This window comes from Coffea eugenioides, unplaced genomic scaffold, assembly GCF_003713205.1.
Source record: "Coffea eugenioides isolate CCC68of unplaced genomic scaffold, Ceug_1.0 ScVebR1_1214;HRSCAF=2032, whole genome shotgun sequence".
Lineage (NCBI taxonomy): Eukaryota > Viridiplantae > Streptophyta > Magnoliopsida > Gentianales > Rubiaceae > Coffea > Coffea eugenioides.
This window is the reverse complement of record NW_020861601.1, coordinates 1-20,864: the sequence shown is the minus strand read 5'-3', so window position 1 is coordinate 20,864 and position 20,864 is coordinate 1. Positions and strand designations below refer to the sequence as shown.

Sequence of the window (20,864 nt, the reverse complement as noted above, 5' to 3'; positions counted from 1 at the left end):
GCAGGAGAGTGGGAAGATGCTGTAAGGATATTTGATGAGTTGGAAAAGTTCGGGTTGCAGAAGAATACAGAATCCATGAATTTGTTATTTGACACACTTTGCAAAGAGAAAAAAGTTGGGCAGGCTCGGGAAATTTTCTTGAAGCTTAAATCGCACATCCCCCCAGATGCTCATACTTTTAACATATTTATTCATGGTTGGTGCAAAATTAATAGGGTCGAAGAGGCACACTGGACAATTGAAGAGATGAAAGGTCATGGTTTTCGGCCCACTGTTATCAGCTACTCAACCATTATTCAGTTCTACTGCCATCAATTTAACTTCAGTAGGGTGTATGAGCTGCTTGATGAAATGAAAGATCAAAAGTGCACCCCAAATGTTGTGACTTTCACCACAATCATGCATTCATTAACGAAGTCTGGGGCACTTGAGGAATCCTTGCGGATAATTGATAGAATGAAATCTGTTGGATGTAAAGCTGATACACTGTTCTACAATGCTTTTCTTTATACTTTAGGCAGGGCTGGACGAATTAGTGATGCTATTCATGTTTTCAAGGTAGAAATGCCCCAGATGGGGGTTGCCCCAAGTACATCAACGTACAATACAATGATTTCAATGCTTTGTCAGCAGGAACGAGAAGAATTGGCATTGGAGTTTCTCAGGGATATGGAAAAGTCGACTTATTGTAAGCCTGAAGTGCAGACATATTTTCCTCTGCTCAAGGCATGCTTTAAAGGTGGAAACAAAGATGATCGCTTGAGTATGCTGCTGGATGAGATGTCTAGCAAGCATCATCTGAGTTTTGATTTGTCAACTTATGCACTTCTGGTCCATGGGCTGTGCAAAGTAAATAAACCTGAAGAGGCATATAATTACTTCACGAAAATGATAGCTCAAGACATAACCCCTCGATATGTTACCTGTCGCTTACTCCTGGATGAACTTAGACAAAACAAGAAGCATGATGCTGCTACAAGGGTTGAAGACTTCATGAAGAAAATGAAATCCTCTTGACCATCAACATTTCTTGGTATTGTGCTTTTATGCCCTCAATTAACTAGTTAACACTCGTACCATATAAATCCACACAAGGCCCCGGATCTCTGCAATTTAAACAACTTGGTCTTATTTCATCTCAGGACGTAAAAGAGTTTATTCAGTTATCTGCACTGTGTTTCTGTACATGCACAAGCATAATGCTTCATAAATTTTGGTTTGTAGAGTGCAATTTTCCCCCATGTGCAGTTGTATCAATTGATCAAACGTTCACTTACTTAGAGATGAAAATTGCATTTTAGCTACGCTGGAAATCTAAAACTGCAACACATGCATTAGAGATAATTCTGCCAAGTTCAATATCAGTTTGTTTAGTTCTTGTACGCTACAGAATACCTTGCCGGGTTGACATATCCATTGGGAATTGATATCGCTAGAGTGCGTTATGTTATCAATACCAATATACCATCAAGTATTGTACTCTAACAGCAAAGGAGTAGAAAGCTTCCCAGCTTAAGCAGAAGAAACAGAGTCATCTAGCATCAGCAAATTTGTCGAGACAACCTTTGAGTATTTTAAACTGTTCAGGGATTCTGTGGGACGTATACGAACGAATAATTGTGTTCAAAGAAGAAAAAGACATGTTCGCTGGAAATGAATTTTTTTTTTCGGAATGATAAGTGATTTTATAGATTAACAAAAGCTTTACAGTTTTGAGTAAAGGTTCGATGGAACTATACAATCAGTGTATTTCGACACTAAGAAATTTAAATTCCTCATCTTGAATGATGCTTAAAGCATATGAACTAATCCTATTACTAATATGATTATGATTCTTGTTAACTAAATAAAAAAAGCACATATGAACAACAACTTTAAATGATGAATGAATTCAAATTGGTCAAGATTCAAGAGTGAATAAAACTCGGGCCTAATGAAATAAGCCTTCTGCTGCGATGCACGTATATAGCAGCGGCCCAACGATAGACAACAAATCAATATCAACCTTTTACACCAAACCAGAACTTCCTCTTATTAAGACGAGTTCAACGGATTTGGGCCAGCTTGGTAGAGTCTCTGGGCCGAAGAAACTTTTAATGTTTCTGAAACGCAGCGTTTAAGTATTGTGAATGCTTCCTTTGCAGCAGCACTAGAATTGAAATTGAAACCCTTTGAACAGATACTCAATTGAACAAAAACCGCGAAAAGCTTCTAAACAAAAATACAGAGTCACACACTGAGACAAATTTGAGAGAGAATGGAAGTATCGAGTCTCCCAATTTCAGCTTCGCATAGAGCAAAGTTGATATCCGCCGGCTACATTTCTATCTCCTCCCTCAGCTCTATCTCGCCGGCCCACCTCGCCCGTGGTATGCCTTCTTGTTGGTATTACTAGAGCTGTTATGTCATCTATTCTCTTTTTTCTTGTGTACTCGTATTTGATTACAAATACATCTCATTGTTGGATAATAGCTAATCTTTGCGCTAAATGAGTGTGAGTTAAATTTTTGAATATTTTATAACATTTCCCCTGACGGGTTTCTCTTGTTTAATGGCTAGATTTGGGGATTTCAGAGAACGAGGCTACTGGGATTTTGAAGGTGGCATCCCAAAGGGGTGGACCGGAGAGAACCATTCCAAGTCACCACTCTATTGTTGATGGTTTGAGTAATTTATCAATGCTGATTATATATTATTATTGTGATTTTTTTTTTAGGGGGGCCTTTGATGTTGCTGTGGAGTTGTTCTATTTGTTTTACTTCACTAATGCATGAGTCATGACTATCATCATAAAGGGATTGTACTTGGTAATCTTTTCCTTTTGCTTATACCAAATAGGTGTGATGTATCCGTTTCGTGGAGCTACAAAATTTTTATTTTTATTATTTTTAAGGAGGGCAAATCTACAGTGATATGCTGGGCTTGTTTAGTTTTTTCTTGCTTTGTTACATTTCGCGTTATGGAATATATAGTCTGAAGATTCACCTACTATGCCGAATTAGCACTTTTTGTTGTACTTGAGATTTTTTTTAGGTGAATATGTGAATATCTTCTTGTTTTTCTACCATTTTACTGGCATGCCAACACAGTAAGTTGTAAAAGTGTATCACCGATTGTGTGTCTGTAAATTTTGTTTACTGAGGATTGTGAATGAAGGAATTTGTTAACCCGTTGATCTTGTTGTGTAAGATATTTCTTTTGGCTGCTAGATGCGGCCTCTTACAAGGGATGCACAAAATTCGGCTAACTGAATCTTAATTTTTTTCTTCTTGTTTAGGGGCACAGACCGCCTGGGACATGTTGCATGAGGAGGAATCATGCAGAAGAATTACCACATCATGTGCAGATCTTGATGACATCCTAGGTGGAGGAATAAGTTGCAAAGAAGTTACTGAAATTGGTTAGTCTTTTATCATCTCTATGGTTTCATCATTAACTGGTTCCTACCATGTTTTGGTACCTTAAACACTTTCATTGAGAGAGAGAGAGAGAGAACGAGACAGAGGACATCTACAAATTGCTGACAATCTCAAGCTTTATCACTTTCTATTTTGTCAGGTGGAGTGCCAGGAATTGGTAAAACACAACTTGGGTAAGAATTTGTTCCTGTTTACAGTTGATTGACAAATTTTGTTCTGTTCCTTTTGGTTCTTATTAAGACATATAATAGCATGCAGTATTCAACTTGCCATCAATGTTCAAATTCCACTTGAATACGGTGGCCTTGCAGGGAAAGCAGTTTATATTGGTAAGTACGGTACACAAAATACTCATGGTGGTTCGACTAAATCTGCTACTGCTTTCTCCAAAGGCATTTCAACTGAAGATTCTATGAGTTCTTTTTTTAGATACGGAAGGCAGCTTTATGGTTGAACGTGTTCAGCAAGTTGCTGAAGCATGCATCAAAGACATGCAAGAATATGATAGCTTTCTACGTAAAGATTTGCCAGCCCGTCAAGTAAATCTGCAGGCAAATGATTTTCTTGCCAATATATACTACTTTCGCATTTGCAGTTACACAGAGCAAATCGCCGTGATAAATTACTTGGAGAAGTTCATTTCAGAGCATAAAGATGTAGGTGTAGTATTTAAGTTCTTTTTTTTAATGATGTTGGTGATGTCATTGAGAGCTTGCATTATGCAAATTTTCGTTGTAAATTATTGACATTCCTCTACTGTCACAGATCAAGGTTGTTATTGTTGACAGCATTACTTTTCACTTCCGTCAAGATTTTGATGACATGGCACTTAGAACTCGATTACTTGGTGGAATGGCCTTGAAGTTGATGAAACTTGCAAAGAAATTTACTCTAGCAGTAAGAGTTAGACTATCTCTTTTCCTTCTCATATTCTTTAAGCTGTCTCATTCTTATCCAACTGAATGGCATTACTTCATGTTTGTGCACTCTATTGACCAGAGGACATCATAATACAGGTTATTTTGTTGAATCAAGTAACCACCAAGTATTCGGGAGGTTCATTTCAACTGACTCTTGCTCTAGGTAAGAATCTGTCTTCTTTAAGAATAATTTTCTTATACTTGTCTTTCCTTGGGTGCTCTGCTACTGTTGTTTTTATAGTTAATTTTTCCTCCCTCTTTGTCTTTCATCCAACCTGATTCCAGATTCTGGTCATCAGGGACATATCCTTTTCTAAGTTCCTAAATCTTGCTGGGCAGGTGATAGTTGGTCACATGCTTGTACAAATCGTATCATTTTGTACTGGAATGGCAATGGACGCTATGCCCATATTGACAAGTCACCTTCTATTCGATCAGCATCTGCTCCATATGCTGTAACTGGCAGAGGGATCCGAAATTTGGCTTCAAACTGTAAACGAGTCAAACTGATGTAAGTTTATACTGACTCGCTAGAAATCAATGCAGGGGTGCTTTGTTTCCTTGTAGCTTTGTAATTATAGAACCAATTTGTTGTCTGAGGCTGAATGACAATGAATCAAATCGCCTGGTGGTAAAATCAACGTTTTAGTCATCTCTCCTTCCATTATCCCCATCACAAGGACTTCAGAACTTTCGAGAACACCTGTTCTTACAACATAATTTGTAATATACCATGGATACATCTGAAAATTTAGAAGTCAACTTTTCAGCATTTGACGAGTATAGATTTGGTGTATTTTTCTTGATGTTATTATATTCATGCTTTGTCGTTTAAAAATAAATTACTAGCTGTCATTCCTTGTTTGAACAAGCTTTTGCCCTTCAGACTCCGTGCTAGACTTGTGCACGATGAGCATATATGCAGAAGTTTAATCTGAAGCTGACTTTTGAGTAGCAAACTTCGAGTCTCCAGGGTGCCAAGAATTTTTCATGTCAAAATCCAGCCTTTTTTGGGGTACTCTTTTTATTATTATTATTATTTGTTTTCATGCAATATGTTTTCTAACTTTTCGTACTTTCTTTTGATATTAGGGCTTGTTTTGCTTATCTACACGCCCACTAAAGGGATTAGCCTCATTGTTGTTGAACATCGATCCTATTCATCATTTATGAAAATTTTGTCCTCGGGTCGGGTGCTTTGAGGTTTTCTTATTTGGTTGCAAATTTGTTGAAGAAGATGATGATCTTCTACTTTTGTTGTCTTATTATTGCGTCACTTTGCGTCACTTATTGCGTATTGGTTCTAGCCTTCAAGGTGTTTTATTTTCTAATAGATAGAAGATGCTTGACTTTGGGCTATAGAGGACTCTGAGGTCACAGAACCAAATGTATACTCTAACCCCCCACCCCCTTTTTTTTGGCTCTACGCATCTAATTGTTACAATATATATATATATATATATTTTTTATATAAAAATTCTAAAAAGTAGCTCAGCAATCCCTGAATGGCCTCTAAGTCATTGAAGGGTTGCCAAAATATTACTAGCAGAAATGGTGGATTGGATACGGAGGTAGGTGGAGTCTGGCGGCTCAACTTTTTCTAGTCAATGGGTTGAATTTGTACAGGATGTGAAAACTATCCCTAGATTTGTTCTTAAACATTTCGTCGATTCCACCTATGTTCTCTCTTTCCCCCCTACAACGACCACTTATTTTGAGGTTTATTAAAATTTTAGAGCCATTCTTTCAAGACCCGTTAGTTAGTTTATTGATGAAATGCATAGCAAATATTCCAAGAGCTGCAAACAAAAATTTATGTCATGCAGACGCAAATCTCACCAAATTGGGGGCTGCGTTTCGTTTTTTTCATTTTTCATTTCCCCATTGGAGAACAAGTTGTTCAAACTTCAAAGTTGGTAGGAGTAAAAATGCAAAAGGTTTTCAATCTTCAACTTCCACGTCTTGAAATGCCTAATTTGTGGTAGAACCAAATTGAATTTTATTTCCCAGCCGACATGCAGTTCAATCCTGAGGCATCATCAAGTAAGTGGATACTAAAACATCGTGAGATACAAATTCTTTCATGTCGGATTGAATTATTTGGCAGGAGACAAAAATAATTAGAGTGAAAACAGCTACTACGTATAATGTTAAAAAGAAAAAAAAAACGTTTTGGTTTCTCTTTTCCTGTTTGGTTTTGTATGCATTAGTAAAGCTACAGCACGAGACTGTTTGTATTAACTGTTTTTGGGGTATTTTTAAAATATTTTACTGTAACAACGTAGGTAAACAATTTTTACTATGAATGAGGCTGTTTTTTTTTTTTTTTTTTTTTTTTGGATTATTTTTTTGTGTTTTAAGATAATTGTGATATTTTTGAATTATTTTTATTTGTATCTTATTATAACATTGTAATATGAAAAATTTGTTCATAAAAAATGACCAATTGAACAAGACTCTAGTCTTTTTTTTTTTTTTTTTGCCAACAACGATACATTGTATAACATATTCTATCCTTATTTAAGGAGAGGGGAAGTCTAAAGAGGCTTGTGTTAGAGACTAGTGAGTATACATGCTTAACTAAATCAAGAAAATGCTATGATTCTACCCTTAAATTTTTTTTGTTGAAACCTTGAAGGTGAGGTTTGAGGTTTGAACTCTCACCTCACCTATAAATGTAAGGAGGTTTGATCAAGACTTTAGTCGTTGCTCTCTTAGTTTTAGTTTAATTCACCTCACAAAGCAAACGAATGCACAACTTCAGTCAGAAAATTCTGCATGCGGACCACGTTAATTCATTAAAAAATTGGAAAGCATTCATATCCTACCCTTACTCAACGGCCCCGATCTCTTCCTCGGTTTCTCCTCCCCCATCCAACCATCCTATCTCATGCCACCACATCACAAGCTCTTCCTCTTCTTCCCCAGTCTCTATCTGTCAATGATCTTCCACCCATTCAAATCTCTGTCCCTTTTCTTCCTTACCCAAGTTCTCAATATCTTTTGTCCTTTCAACCATTCATCCCTTGCCATACACAAGAATTGGATATCAGTAATAGTAGTAGTGTTTACAGTTGACAATCTGTTACAGCTTTTTTTTTCTTCGGTTAGAAACTGAAAATCAACCGAATCATTCCATACTACATTTGAGCTGAACTCAACGCTCAATGAGGCATATAGACAGGAACTAAGATTGTGTTTGGATTGCATTTTTCATGGAAAAATTACTGTAGCGATTTGATGTATGTGAGAAAAAAAGGTAATAGGGAAATGTGATTACGAAAAATGACATAATTTTCCGACGAAAAACGGCATTCCAAACAATCGAGTTAAGAGCAAAACGGTCTAGTGTATCAAGATTTCAAATCAAGCTTTATCATTACAAATCTTAATTGAAAATTGAGACGGAATAGATTGGTTTTAGATACAAATGGTGCCGTAATAAAGTAATACGTATTAGTATATATCAAATCATATAAAGTGTGCAACAATCTTACACCATAACAAGTAAACATGCAAAACCACAAGTATACCCGTCCAAATCCTTTTTATTGACTCAATTGGTGTACATATACTCAAATTATATGCACCCAAAATTAAATACTTACTATAATTCGGTGATTCCCTTTTCCACTTCTTAGATGTACTTCTCATTTTTCAAATCATCTGGGATAAGTTCTTGATTTTTGGTTTTATGGGGAGGAGCAAGCAAACTACAAACACATTAATGGTAGTGGGTATATTCTTGCAGTTGAACAAACAAATCAATACCAAAATAAAGCAAAGCTTTTGTACCTCTTTCGGTCTCCAATAGAGTAGTGTCTTCTTGTGCCTCTTTTTTTATCCCTCTCTCACACACCAATTTTTGTAGTACAACGTCATATATCATCATCATTCAATAAAACACAGCAACAAAATCAAATTAATAAGTCCACCAACTCTCCTCCCTCCCTTCTCGATATAATCTATCCACCCCGAAGAAACACACCCCCTAATTCTTCTCCCTCCCAAGTCCCCACCAACACCACTACCAGAAGAGAGTCATGGCTTCTTCTTCTTCCCTCACTCTCTCCCAGGCCGTTCTCGCCGGCTCCATCCCTCGCCATGGCTCTTCCAACCCCCACCTCCCTTCTGTTTCCTTCCCCACATTTTCTGGCCTTAAATCCGCCCCCTCCACAACCACCACTGCTACCTCCCGCCGCCGCAGTCCCTCCGTCCCAACAGCGGGTCGACGCCAAGCCCAGGTCTTGGCCTCAGCTGCAGTAGAAACTCTGGAGAAAACCGACACGGCCCTTTTAGAAAAGTCCATCAATACCATCCGTTTCTTGGCCGTCGATGCTGTCGAGAAGGCTAATTCCGGTCACCCGGGTCTACCCATGGGTTGTGCTCCAATGGGTCATATTCTTTATGATGAGGTCATGAAGTATAATCCCAAGAATCCTTATTGGTTCAACAGGGACCGGTTTGTTCTCTCAGCCGGCCATGGATGTATGCTTCAGTATGCTTTGCTTCACCTTGCTGGATATGACTCTGTCAAGGTCAACACTTCTTAATCGTAGTTTCTGTGTGAATTCATCCGTTTATCCGATCTAACTGGTGCAGTCCCAGATGTTTTTTTTTTTTGTTTTGGGTTAGAAGATTGGATTTTGGATCTGGTTTTTTCTTGGATTAGTGGTTTTCCAACTCTGCATGTCATTTTCGAGGTCGGCTTGTTAGAACATTGCTGAAGATCGGATTTTCAATGCATTTTGCTGTGATGTTTGACTTTTGCACCTCATTTTGGAGGTGGTTTTGGTGGAGAATCTGGTAAAAATTGGATTTTGAATGGAATTTTACTGGATTATATCTGATCTTGTTTTATAATTAGCTTACATTTATTATTTTCTGTAGCCTTTTCAATTATTTGGTACTGTTTAGAGTTGGTTGCTGATTTTTTTTTCACTGGTCTGCTTTTAGTTTGTTTAATTCACCTGGTATAAGATGATTGTATTACTTGAGCTAGTAAATGGAGCCTGGGTTTTTAAAGTAGCAAGATGGAGGTGATATTGTCCTGTGCAGGAAGGTTTTAAGTTGTTTTCATGACATTGCTTGTGCTGGATTGAGTTATGGAGTGGGTTTTTTTTTTCTCCCATTGGACTGAATGTGTTTCCATGGGATATTTAGGAGGAAGATTTGAAGCAGTTCCGCCAATGGGGAAGCAAAACTCCGGGTCATCCTGAGAACTTTGAGACACCTGGTGTTGAAGTCACCACTGGTTAGATAGAATTTAGTTCAGCTAGTATATTTGGACGTTGAACGGAGTGGTGGGACTAATCGTTGTCTCTCATTGCTTTTGATTAGGTCCGCTTGGCCAAGGTATTGCAAATGCTGTTGGTTTAGCCCTTGCTGAGAAACACTTGGCTGCTCGTTACAACAAACCGGATGCCGAGATTGTTGACCACTACACGTAATATGACTTCCTGAATTGTTAATAGTTGTTTCAATTTTCTGGGGTCTCAAATGCCAGTTCTCTATGTTCTTTAATGACGGGACTTTTACATCTTATATAGATATGTTATCCTTGGTGATGGATGTCAAATGGAGGGGGTCTCAAATGAAGTTAGCTCCCTTGCTGGCCACTGGGGACTTGGAAAGCTGATTGCCTTCTATGATGATAACCATATTTCAATTGATGGTGATACTGAAATTGCTTTTACCGAGAGTGTCGAACTCCGGTTTGAGGCTCTTGGATGGCATGTTATCTGGGTCAAGAATGGTAATACAGGTTATGATGAAATTCGTGCTGCCATCAAGGAAGCAAAGGCTGTAAAAGACAAGCCTACCTTGATCAAGGTCAGATACTGATTATGCTTCATCTTGAGCCTTACTTCATGTTTTCCTATAGTTGTTGCTGCATTTATCTCTAAAACAGTTCCTCCGCTAAAGTGAATGGGCTGGTAGATTTGAAATATTTCCGGCTTGATTGCTTGGTGTTTCTTCCTGCATTCTTCAAATTGGGATATTTTTGTTAAATATATTTCTTCCATACAGGTTACCACAACAATTGGTTATGGATCCCCCAACAAGGCAAACTCATACAGTGTACATGGCAGTGCGTTGGGTGCCAAGGAAGTAGAGGCCACTAGGCAGAACCTTGGATGGCCTTATGAGCCTTTCCATGTTCCTGAGGATGTCAAGAAGTATGAATGATCTCGCCTGCTTCTTGAATTGGATAAAGCTTGGTTAACTTTTTCTTGAAAACTTACAATTGTGATCATTTTTTCTTCAGACACTGGAGCCGCCATGTTCCTGTGGGTGCTGCTTATGAAGCTGAATGGAATGCCAAATTTGCTGAATATGAAAAAAAATATCCAGAAGAAGCTGCTGAGTTGAAGTCCCTCATAACTGGTGAATTGCCAGCTGGATGGGAGAAAGCGCTTCCTGTAAGTAGCTAAGAAACAGATTTGCTCTTTTATTTCACCTTGTGACATCGAGATTCATTCTGTTAATTTGCATATATATATTATCCTTTGTCTTTGGAAACTTTTCTTTTGGACTAAACAAATTGGACTCAATTATATTTAGTGTCTGCTTTCAAGTCAGATCTATTGACCTGGCATTGCAGTCCCTTCCCTTGTCCTGTGGTTTGATTCAGTTGTGATTTTTATACTTTTGCCCTCAGGCATACACTCCTGAGAGCCCAGCTGATGCCACCAGAAACCTGTCTCAGCAAAATCTTAATGCCCTTGTTAAGGTTCTCCCTGGTCTGCTTGGTGGGAGTGCTGATCTTGCCTCCTCTAACATGACCCTTCTTAAAATGTATGGTGACTTCCAAACGAAGACACCAGAAGAACGTAATGTTAGGTTTGGTGTACGTGAGCATGGTATGGGATCCATCTGTAATGGGATTGCTCTCCACAGCCCTGGCCTACTTCCCTACTGTGCAACTTTCTTTGTGTTCACTGACTACATGAGAGCTGCCATTAGGATATCTGCCTTGTCTGAGGCCGGTGTTATCTACGTGATGACTCATGATTCAATTGGGCTGGGAGAAGATGGACCCACCCATCAGCCAATTGAGCACTTGGCAAGTTTTCGGGCAATGCCTAATATTTTGATGTTGCGTCCAGCTGATGGCAATGAGACAGCTGGTTCTTACAAGGTAGCTGTCCTCAATAGGAAGAGACCATCAATCCTTGCTCTCTCAAGGCAAAAGTTGCCCCAACTTGCTGGAACTTCTATTGAAGGAGTGGCAAAGGGTGGCTACATTATATCAGACAACTCTTCAGGCAACAAGCCTGATGTGATCTTGATTGGAACTGGTTCAGAGTTGGAAATTGCAGCCAAAGCTGCTGATGAACTAAGAAAGGAAGGGAAGGCCGTCAGAGTTGTCTCTCTTGTTTCATGGGAGCTTTTTGATGAGCAATCAGCTGAGTACAAGGAAAGTGTCTTTCCAGCGGCTGTAACAGCTAGGGTTAGCATCGAGGCTGGATCAACATTCGGATGGGAAAAGATTGTTGGACCTAAAGGAAAAGCAATCGGAATTGACCGATTTGGTGCTAGTGCTCCTGCAGGAAAAATATACAAGGAGCTTGGCATTACAGCAGAGGCTGTTGTAGCTGCAGCGAAAAGTGTTTCTTAGGCTTCAGAAAATGGGATTTCCAGTTGCTCGTTCTGTGCTGAGGTATTTTGGATTCGTTATATGGGGCATGCAGTTTACAGCAAAAACCCTTGGTGAGGTACTTGGCTCAATTGACTGCCATTTGACATTTCATAATAAGAGAAGAAATATTTCTTGCTTTAGCAGCTGCCTTCATCGGTGGAGCAATTTGAGGCTGCAGAGAGGAGGCAGTTTAGGATGCTTCTGAACTTGTACACTGGAACATGGTTTTTGTAATTTGATGTGGTTATTTGATTGGAGGTCCTTTTTGTTTGTTTGTTTGTTTTTTTTCCTCTTTATTATGTTTTCTCATGTTTTAATAGATAAATGAGACTAATAAGCTCTCCTCCACATTGCCATGTATCATCAAAACTGCTCGCAGAGTCTTTGAATGGTGAGTAGCTTTTCTGAGTCATTTTGCTGTGATTGGAAATGTGATGTTCTGCGCTTCTTAACGATATTAAACGGACCAATAAGAGTTCCAATGTTCGTTATATGATATCTTGGATAAACACAGAGTAAATTTCAGAATTTGTATTGAGATGGACTGCTGCGGAGCTTCAAACCTTTCAAAACCTGTGTGGGGCAACCCAATCTCTTTAGGCTGAGAATGAGGATTTCCTAAGCCAGAAACAAACAAACAATGTATGGGACCGGGAGTGGGGTGATGAATGATGATCCATCCGTTGTTATGTGGTTGTTGAATGTTGCGGGTGTGGCTATTTCATATGTGGTAGTTGAACTTCTGGCTCTCAGCCTGCCTATCCTCAACGTACGTACTTGTCTACTAGTATTATACCAGAGTACCATTTTCTTGTGCAGAGGCAACAGGTTTACCTTGCCTTAGCTGAAGAGCTCAAATTATTGCACTTTATTTCCTTGGAAGTTGGAAGTATAGTTTGGTATGGACCGTGAAAAAAGTATCCTCCCATAGAATAATATGCCTTGAGAATGGTAAAAAGCATATTCTCCTTCTATGCAAAATGCAACGCAGTTCTTTATTTAATTACAAACGTCCAATGGCCAACCACAGGATGATTTAATGGTGAGACACTCACGAGCGAGTTTTATTAAATATAACCAGTTTCTTAAGAATAATCCAATTATGGTCGTTTATTAAAAAAATTCCCCCGAGTCAAAAAAACTCTTGTACAGAATCATGTGATAGTGCATGGAACAATTCAACACCTACCTAACCGGGAACTTCGAAGTCAAGACTTTAGTACTATCCAACAACTTCAGATCAGTGATGTTCTGTATAATTGTTCATTAAGCAGGATCATGTGTTAGGTGAAGATCTTTGAGAGTATTAATTAACAGGAGAGTGTCGCACGGGCAATCGTCCATCCGCTGTTCCGACCGAGCATAAGTGTAATATTTGCCAAAGAAACGAAAGATAAATTCATATCAAAGCCCTCCCTTGTGTTTTTTAAGGGGTTTGGGGGCTATCAAATTCAGAAATTTCTAGTCCATTCCTTTCCTTTTCCTTTTCACAGAGACGAAAGATTGCTGAAATCTGAATGAAAAAAAACTACAATCGAATCGACCTCAATCAAGAGTCCCATTGCATCTGTAACACCGTCGGTTGAAATCAAGAGTCCCAAAATTGAATTGGTTTAGAAGAACAATCTCTAGTACCTTGTGAGCTAACTGATATTGCCATCCCAACTAAACTCGAGTTGGCATAAGCTAGCTAGTGTTCAACTGCCCTATTGGCGTACTTGAAAGTAAGGCAACGAAGTGCTAAATAGAATGAGCCCTTTGACCTTTTGCCAGCCTTTCCTCTTTATTTACTTTGTAGACATTTTTTTAAGGAAAATTCTACAGTGTGATGTGATAACCACATTATGGTAAATCACACTGTAGAAATAAGTGTGTGACCCAAAAAAAAAAAAAAAAAACTCTTGAGATACCACTAACGTGACGGTGACATACCACATGATGGATGATCCTATCTTTAATCAACAAAAGCAGAAATTACTTTGCCCAATCCAATTTTAATCCTTATCAAGGCAACAGTAACAAAGATAGAAAACAAAGCAAGATAAGCCATACTTCACTCATCATCAAGGTCCAGTTAAGAAAATAGCGGAACAGTTGACCTTACCAAAAACCAAAACACAAAGACAACAATGTAATTATATATTTCCACGAGCTGGAATATTACAGTGTCATGTGCTGAAGCACAATGTACCCAGAGGCTGTTCCTACGCAGAGAGCTTCTTAGATATCAAGACGGATGCTTTCCATGTAAATCGGGATTAGAAATCCTTCAATGAGAGATGATCCTGCAAAGCTCTAGCAGTTCTCATTTCTCAACAGCAATAACCCGATAATAAATGCAAAAATTTGGCTTTCTTGTATACAGTACAGTGTCAAAGTGTCAATAATATGAATACAAGGTTATATGCTTTTATGAAAACCTCAGCAGCATATTTCCTTCTTTTATTTATTCTGAAGAGGTAGACTTTCATAATTTCTACAGAAAACAATTAGATTCTGCTATTTAAGATTAAAAAAGACATGCAATTCGACCTGAACTATTCTGCCACTTAGCTAAACCCATAATATCACGTTAAAGTATGCTAAAATCAAAAGTTGTAACCCTCAAATTCGAAGAGTCCAGAATAAAGAGGCGGCCAACTATGCCATAGCCGCTTGTTTCTTTCCTTTCTTGCTATCGGAGGCCATGATCATTCTTGAAAGAATATCTGCTTGCTTAGTGTTTCCCTCTGCATTAAGGGTCTTGATTAAGTCTTCATAGCTATTTTTGTCTGTAACTCCTCCTTTCTCCGTTATCTTGCACAGAATTGAATATGCATTAAGAGTTTTTCCAGCAGCTAAAAGGCCATCCAAAACTTTATCATAGCTGGAGAAGTCAACACTATAATCTCTCTGTAAACAATGATCTAACAACTTCAAAGCAGCAATTGTCTTCCCTTTCTCACAGAGAATGGACAGAAGATTATCAAAGTTAGGTGCAAGTCCATTTTGCATAAGCAATTCAATTCTTCCCAGGGCTTCCTCTACATGGCCCCTCAGAAGGAGAGCCTCCAAGATTTTAGCAATCAAATCCATGTGCTCTTTCACACCCTTCTCCAGCATAGTCATCATCACCCTGCTTGCTGTTTGAACCCTTCCATCTGCAAACAAGCTCTCCATCACTGACCTATATAGAGACGAGTCTGGCAGATGACCATTCTCAATCATAGTATCCAAAGCTGACTTAGCATCAGCAGGCTCATCCTTGGTCAAGTAACTTTCGATAAGTGATACGTGAGCACTTGCTTCTGAAACAACCTTCCTCCTAACCATGATTGTCAAAAGTTCAGAAGCTGACTCAGGAGTACCTTCTTTTGAATGGCCACGAATCAGATTGTTGAAGGCAACTGGATCCTGGACACCCATTTTCATCAACTGTCGCAAAAGCAACTCAGCTTTTCTTGTCTGTCCATTGTTGCATAGATGCTCAATGACTGGATTGTAAGCACTAGGCTCCATTTGCAAAGTAGTCTGTGGTCTTAAGATGATTTCCTTCTCTATAAGCTTATCCAACAATTGAACAGCTCGTTGATACGCACCAGCCTTACAGAAATTCTCTATCAGGATACCATAATGCCCAGCGTCTGTTGGAATACTCAAGCGAATCATTGCTTTGAGCACATCAGCAGCCGCATCCAAATGACCTGCCTTGCACTGTCCAGACAACAGTCTCGTGAAGATTGAGTCATCATTTGGAGCAATATGTCTTTCGACCATCTCCTTCAAAATCTTATCAGCTTCGGACATCTTGTCTGCATCACACAGCCCTGGCAACAAGGTTGAGTACGTAATAGCATTTGGCTTAATCCCAAATTTCTTCATTTCTTCCAGAAATCTCAATGCATTGTCAACTCCCCCAGCAGAAACAAAACCCTTAATCAAAGTCGTGTAAGTTATCACTGATGGCTCTAAATTCCTCCCCTTCATCTCCACGAAATACTTCTCAGCCTCCTCCATGTTTTTAACACGACAATACCCATTGATCATGGTATTATAAGTGACAACATCAGGTGAAATTTCCCTACTTTTCATCTCCTCAAAGAACCTTACCGCACTTTCCACTTTCGAAGAAAGGAAAAACCCCCAAATCATAAGGTTATAGGTATGCCTTGTGGGCTCAATCCCCTCCTTCAACATCTTATTAAAGTACCTCTTGGCCATCCCATACCGCCCTCTGCGCATTATAACCTTAAACAAAGCATCATACGTTTTTATCGTCCTCTGAACCCCCAACTCCTCCATTTTTTGAAACAGCTGCACACTCTCCTGCACAATGCCCGCGCTACCATAGCTCTCAATCAACAGAACCCACATATCCTCATCCCACTCGACCCCCTTTTGTGGCAGATCCAACAGAATACACCTGGCGTGATTGAGCTTCGAAGCTCGGCCTAAAATCTCAATAATTTTCAAATGGGTTTCTCTAGTATGCTGAAAAAGTCCAGCCCTTTCCACCCATCTGAAGAACTGGAGCGCGTGCTCAGAGTTTTTCGCACCATGAAGTACATTATAAACAAGTTCATGATCAAAGCTAGGAACCAAATTGCGAATAGAATTCTGTAAACGGGTAGTCCAAGCACGATTAGCCATCATTCTACAGATAATATCTTCTAATTTTTCTGGGTTTTTCTGAAGACGACGATGCTTACCTCTTGGGCTTCTGGATGGCGTTGCCGCAGGATCAACATTCCGTGTTTCTGGCCCAGTGGATTCAGTTGGTGAAATGGGCGCTGTTCCCTGATCTGGGTTACTACCTGGGGATGAGCAGAAGAAGAAGAGGGATTTTAGCGAAAGTGGGGTGGAGACATTTGAGAGGTTTCTGGGATGGAAATGAGATGGTTTCGAAGCTGAAAGATACGCCATTCTTCGAATCGATTTTTAAGGTTTTGATCCGGGAGGGATTTGGGAAAGTGAGGGATTGAAGTTTTACGCTCAGACTTCCATGGGAGAGACGAGAGAGGGAGAGATGGAGTTGTGGAGAGGAAAGCAGCAAGTCACAAGGACTGTTAGGGTTTAAGCCTTTAAGGGTGGAGGAGTAGGGTTGTGTAAAAGGTCGAGTGAACCTGGTTCAGGGCCCCACCTATGCACCGCACAGTTGTTAAACACTTTTTTTTTGGCCGAAACAGTAATACTGTATTATTCGAAATGACTCGGTACTTATAATTAGGGATGGCAATGGGGGCGAGTGCCCGCGGGGGGCTCTCGGGACGGGGGGTGGGGCGGGGGCGGGGGGGAATTATTTCCCCAAACCGCTTAGAAACCAACGGGGCGGGGGGGGGAGTATACCCCGCGCCCCGCCACCCAGCAAAAACAAAAAAATATATATATAATATATAAATATATATAATATGTAAAGTAATTAGTTATAGAAATTCTATTGATAATGATTATTATTAGTTTAGATGTATTATATAATGATATATTAGTTATGTAATATAAAATGATATTATCAATTAATCATGAAATAATTTCATGCATGTTCTAACTAAATAGAACTTTATTAATTAGTTATACTTAAATTTTACTAATACATTAGGAACTAAATTTCTAATTACACTTTAATAAGAATAACATTTTTGCTCAAAAAAAAGCACAAAAACACAATAAAAAAATTAGTGATTGCATTTGTACTAAAGAGTGAAAACTTGACTATTTTAGTTATATTTATTTTCGATCATATTGGATTGTATTCAAATAAACTTCTTTGATTGTTTTATGGTTTCAATTGTAAAAATTACGAATAAATAAGTAATTGGGTGGATGTATTGGATTATTTTAGTATTTGAATTATTTAATTGAAAATTAAATTATAAATAAAAATTATATTAATAAAATATTTATACCCCGCGGGGCAAGGCGGGCGGGGGCGGCCGGGAGCAGGAAACGAGGGGAGCGAGCGGGGGACGGGGGGAGAGCTGAATAGGCAACGGGACGGGGGGCGGGGGAGAGGACCCCCGCCCCGTTGCCATCCCTACTTATTAACATATCTAGTCTATGCGGGAATGGGGAGCTTTTCAATCGAGTTCTGATTGCTGACGTGCCGGACTTCCATTGGCCGATTGGTGGTCGTCTGCTCCGTGTGATTCGCTCGCGTGAATTGCTCCCTCCAGCCGATTGTTTCTTTCTTTTCTTTGTTTGCTTGGATGTCTGCATTGGAGCCTGCTGCTAAATTGTGGTCCCACGTCGTTTGGTTTTTTTTTCCCTTTTCTTTTTTTAAAATTGGATGGAAGTGCTTGTTAATAACCTTTTTTTGGATGCTACAGCCCCTCTCATTCCCTTGTTGGTTTAGAATTATCCCGGCAGAATTATCCAATAATTCCCCTATTGAATTGGAACTATCCCTCTTTTTAAACTATCTAATTAGCATTTTCCCCACTTGTTAGCTAAAGAATGGCTTTTGTGGTTCCTCAAAAAAACGCATATAATTATCAAATTCTTTCCAATTAATTGTTCGTTAACTGATTAATAAACTCGCTTTTAATTTATTACGCAACAAATCGCATTTAGCTATCCCCCTGTTACAGTTATTAACATATTTGGACTTTCCAAATAAATCGCAATTACTTATCGATTTCTTGTAATTGGCTTATGTTAATTATTGGCACATGTTTTTTTTTTTTTTTAGAATCAGAGGGGAGGGCATTCGACTATTATTATCAAATTTTTATTACAATTTTATTTGGTATCGATTTTACGTAAACAATCAACAATGTGGTGCGCTTCCGTTGGTGTCATTTATCGTTTGTCCACGCCGCGCACCGCATTTGATTATCAATTCTCTGTTGTTAATTGTTATAACTATTTATTTATCTCTTTTTATTTGGATTCCCTTTTTTTAAATTACCAATTATTTATTCTTAATTGTTAATGACTTATTAATTATGCCATTTTTCCCCTTTCTCAACAATAGATTGTGTTGCCAAAAAACTTGACATCCCAGGTCTTTACAATTATTACTACTTTCCCTTTGTTTCCAGATAAATTGCAATTATTAATAATTACTCTTTTTTGCAATAATTGCTTATATTACGCTTGAAATGTATTAGTTATTATATATTATCTTTTTTTTGTAATTGCTTTTGTTATCCTTCAATTGTGAAAATTTTACACTTTAATTGATTTTACCTGGTCACGCCACACACCATGCTTAATTATTGATTCCCGGCTATTAATTGTTATAATTATTTACTTACCTATTTTTATTTGTGTTCTTTTTTTTGTTAGCAAACAAATCATATTTAATTACCAACTTTTTAGAATACATTTTTAATAACTGATAAATAATACCATTTTTTTTATCGCCATTTTTTGTTGCCCAACAAATCGCATTTAATTCATAACTTTTTTGCAATTATTAGAAACATTTCTTTTCTTCTCAGAAATATCACATCTAATTTCCTTTTTTCCAAATTTCATTAAGAAAATGTCCTCTTTTGTTTTGGGTTGCCCAACAAATGAAATTTAATTATCAGCTTTTTTCAATTACTCTTTTATTAATTCGGTTCTAATTTGGCAGTTTTATTGCTACAAAAATCACATTAAATTGCTGGCTTTTTTAATTATTAATACTTTTTGTTACCCAAAAAAATCGCATTTAATTACCGCTTCTATGTAGTTATTAGCCAAGAAATATGCTTGTCTTATTCTTTTCTTTCGTTACTTTTCCTGTCGTAACCAAACTCCTTATTGCTAATCTGATTGACTCATTTTTATAAACAAGCCTGCATTTTGTTTGTTTAGTTCCAGAGCAAGCTTTCTCGAGCTCCTCATCAGACACTACTTGTCACCAGCCTGTTTCTGCGGACAAGTGACTGTACTTGACCTAATTAATTGCTACCTTAATTTTCTATATTACCCATCCCTTGTGGCTATATTTACGATTCCACTCCATGGACCTTGTCGCCTTTTGCCCTTTACTTGAGGTTATGTTTGTAAATCTATAAAAAAACCGTCATTTTTCGCCATTGTCTACCATCAGCTTCCTTTTGCTGCGGTTGATTGACATTGTTTGGTGTTTTGCATTTGCACAATGGTTACAACGTTTCTCTGGTTTTCCGCGGCGGATTTTCTACTGAGCATCATCATGAACAATGGTAATTGTGCACCCACTGCATTCTTTTCTCTATTCTAAAACTCTTGTTTCTTTGTTAGACAGAGGGAACTACCTCATATCGATTGTTCTTCGTTTTCTTTGGCTATTTTGAACCTTCATTTTCCCTAATTTATCAGTCTGGTTTTAATTTGCACTGGTGCTGTCGTTTTTCTTCCTGGTGAGCGTGTTGATTTTATAGTTCGGCTTAATTTATATTTCAAGAATTGCTATCAGGCTGCTTTCCTTTTTATTTCTTCCTTGCTTCTCGGCTTTCTAATGCACTGGTTCAACTATTTTTTCCCTTTTTTGTCTGCCCCTTCTAGATTATTATCACCAAATTAGCTTCTATTTTTTTTCTCCCATTTTTTTCACCTTTTCTTATTACCTCTTACATGATTGCCATTTCTTTGATAGTTTCTGCTGTTATTCACTTCTGCGGTGTTGAGCTTCTTCGTGTTCACAGGTTAGTTCTTCTGATTTTGTTCTCGTTTTGCTCTTTTCTCTATATTTTATCCTTAATTTGTGCATCTTTGGGATACATTTTCTGATGCATCACCGCTTATGGCCTGCTCCAGCTTTACCTTTTTTTAGTTTGGGACTTTTTGACTTCCTGTACCTTTTGTGATCCTTATTCTTGCATATACGAGTTATTCTATTGTTTCTGCTGCTATATTTACATGCCTGATTATTTTTTATGTAAGCATTTGTTCTTTGCTCGGCTGCCGCTATTAACCCCTTTATCTCTTTGTGTT

General features: G+C 38.4%; 4 protein-coding genes across 5 annotated transcripts; 3 read left to right on the top strand and 1 right to left on the bottom strand.

The window, feature by feature from the left end:
* Positions 1-3: 3 nt before the first annotated feature.
* On the top strand, positions 4-1,304 carry LOC113755123 (pentatricopeptide repeat-containing protein At3g04130, mitochondrial-like; the record flags this gene model as incomplete). Its single annotated transcript, XM_027299192.1, has 1 exon — positions 4-1,304. A coding segment is annotated over one exon (1,014 nt), but the record flags the coding sequence as incomplete, so codon positions are not given.
* An 894-nt stretch (positions 1,305-2,198) lies between these two features.
* LOC113755125 (DNA repair protein RAD51 homolog 3-like) lies at positions 2,199-5,105 on the top strand. 2 transcript variants are annotated; one of them, XM_027299196.1, is made up of 9 exons: positions 2,199-2,369; positions 2,560-2,661; positions 3,278-3,400; positions 3,559-3,592; positions 3,678-3,748; positions 3,849-4,075; positions 4,185-4,316; positions 4,436-4,502; positions 4,679-5,105. In XM_027299196.1, the coding sequence occupies exons 1-9, from the start codon at positions 2,258-2,260 to the stop codon at positions 4,852-4,854; spliced, it is 1,044 nt and encodes a 347-aa protein (XP_027154997.1). In that variant the 5' UTR covers positions 2,199-2,257; the 3' UTR covers positions 4,855-5,105. The 2 variants fall into 2 exon arrangements, with proteins under 2 accessions (XP_027154997.1, XP_027154996.1); XM_027299195.1 differs by having other exon boundaries at positions 2,560-2,667.
* A 3,165-nt stretch (positions 5,106-8,270) lies between these two features.
* LOC113755124 (transketolase, chloroplastic) lies at positions 8,271-12,393 on the top strand. Its single transcript, XM_027299194.1, has 7 exons — positions 8,271-8,877; positions 9,503-9,593; positions 9,680-9,785; positions 9,889-10,171; positions 10,370-10,518; positions 10,608-10,761; positions 11,001-12,393. Exons 1-7 carry the CDS (start codon positions 8,383-8,385, stop codon positions 11,958-11,960), a joined length of 2,238 nt encoding a protein of 745 aa, XP_027154995.1. The 5' UTR covers positions 8,271-8,382; the 3' UTR covers positions 11,961-12,393.
* A 1,921-nt stretch (positions 12,394-14,314) lies between these two features.
* LOC113755126 (pentatricopeptide repeat-containing protein At2g37230-like) lies at positions 14,315-16,991 on the bottom strand. The gene has a single exon (XM_027299197.1). It carries the CDS (start codon positions 16,881-16,883, stop codon positions 14,622-14,624), a length of 2,262 nt encoding a protein of 753 aa, XP_027154998.1. The 5' UTR covers positions 16,884-16,991; the 3' UTR covers positions 14,315-14,621.
* Between the last annotated feature and the right edge of the window lie 3,873 nt (positions 16,992-20,864).

Coding starts and splice junctions, on each gene's coding strand:
- LOC113755124 (XM_027299194.1), top strand. CDS start 8,383: ATGGCTTCTTCTTCTTCCCTCACTCTCTCCCAGGCCGTTCTCGCCGGC. Junction 9,786..9,888: donor GAGATTGTTGACCACTACAC/GTAATATGACTT, acceptor CATCTTATATAG/ATATGTTATCCTTGGTGATG. Junction 10,762..11,000: donor GATGGGAGAAAGCGCTTCCT/GTAAGTAGCTAA, acceptor TTTTGCCCTCAG/GCATACACTCCTGAGAGCCC.
- LOC113755125 (XM_027299195.1), top strand. CDS start 2,258: ATGGAAGTATCGAGTCTCCCAATTTCAGCTTCGCATAGAGCAAAGTTG. Junction 3,593..3,677: donor ATTGGTAAAACACAACTTGG/GTAAGAATTTGT, acceptor AATAGCATGCAG/TATTCAACTTGCCATCAATG. Junction 4,076..4,184: donor TCATTTCAGAGCATAAAGAT/GTAGGTGTAGTA, acceptor CTACTGTCACAG/ATCAAGGTTGTTATTGTTGA.
- LOC113755126 (XM_027299197.1), bottom strand. CDS start 16,883: ATGGCGTATCTTTCAGCTTCGAAACCATCTCATTTCCATCCCAGAAAC.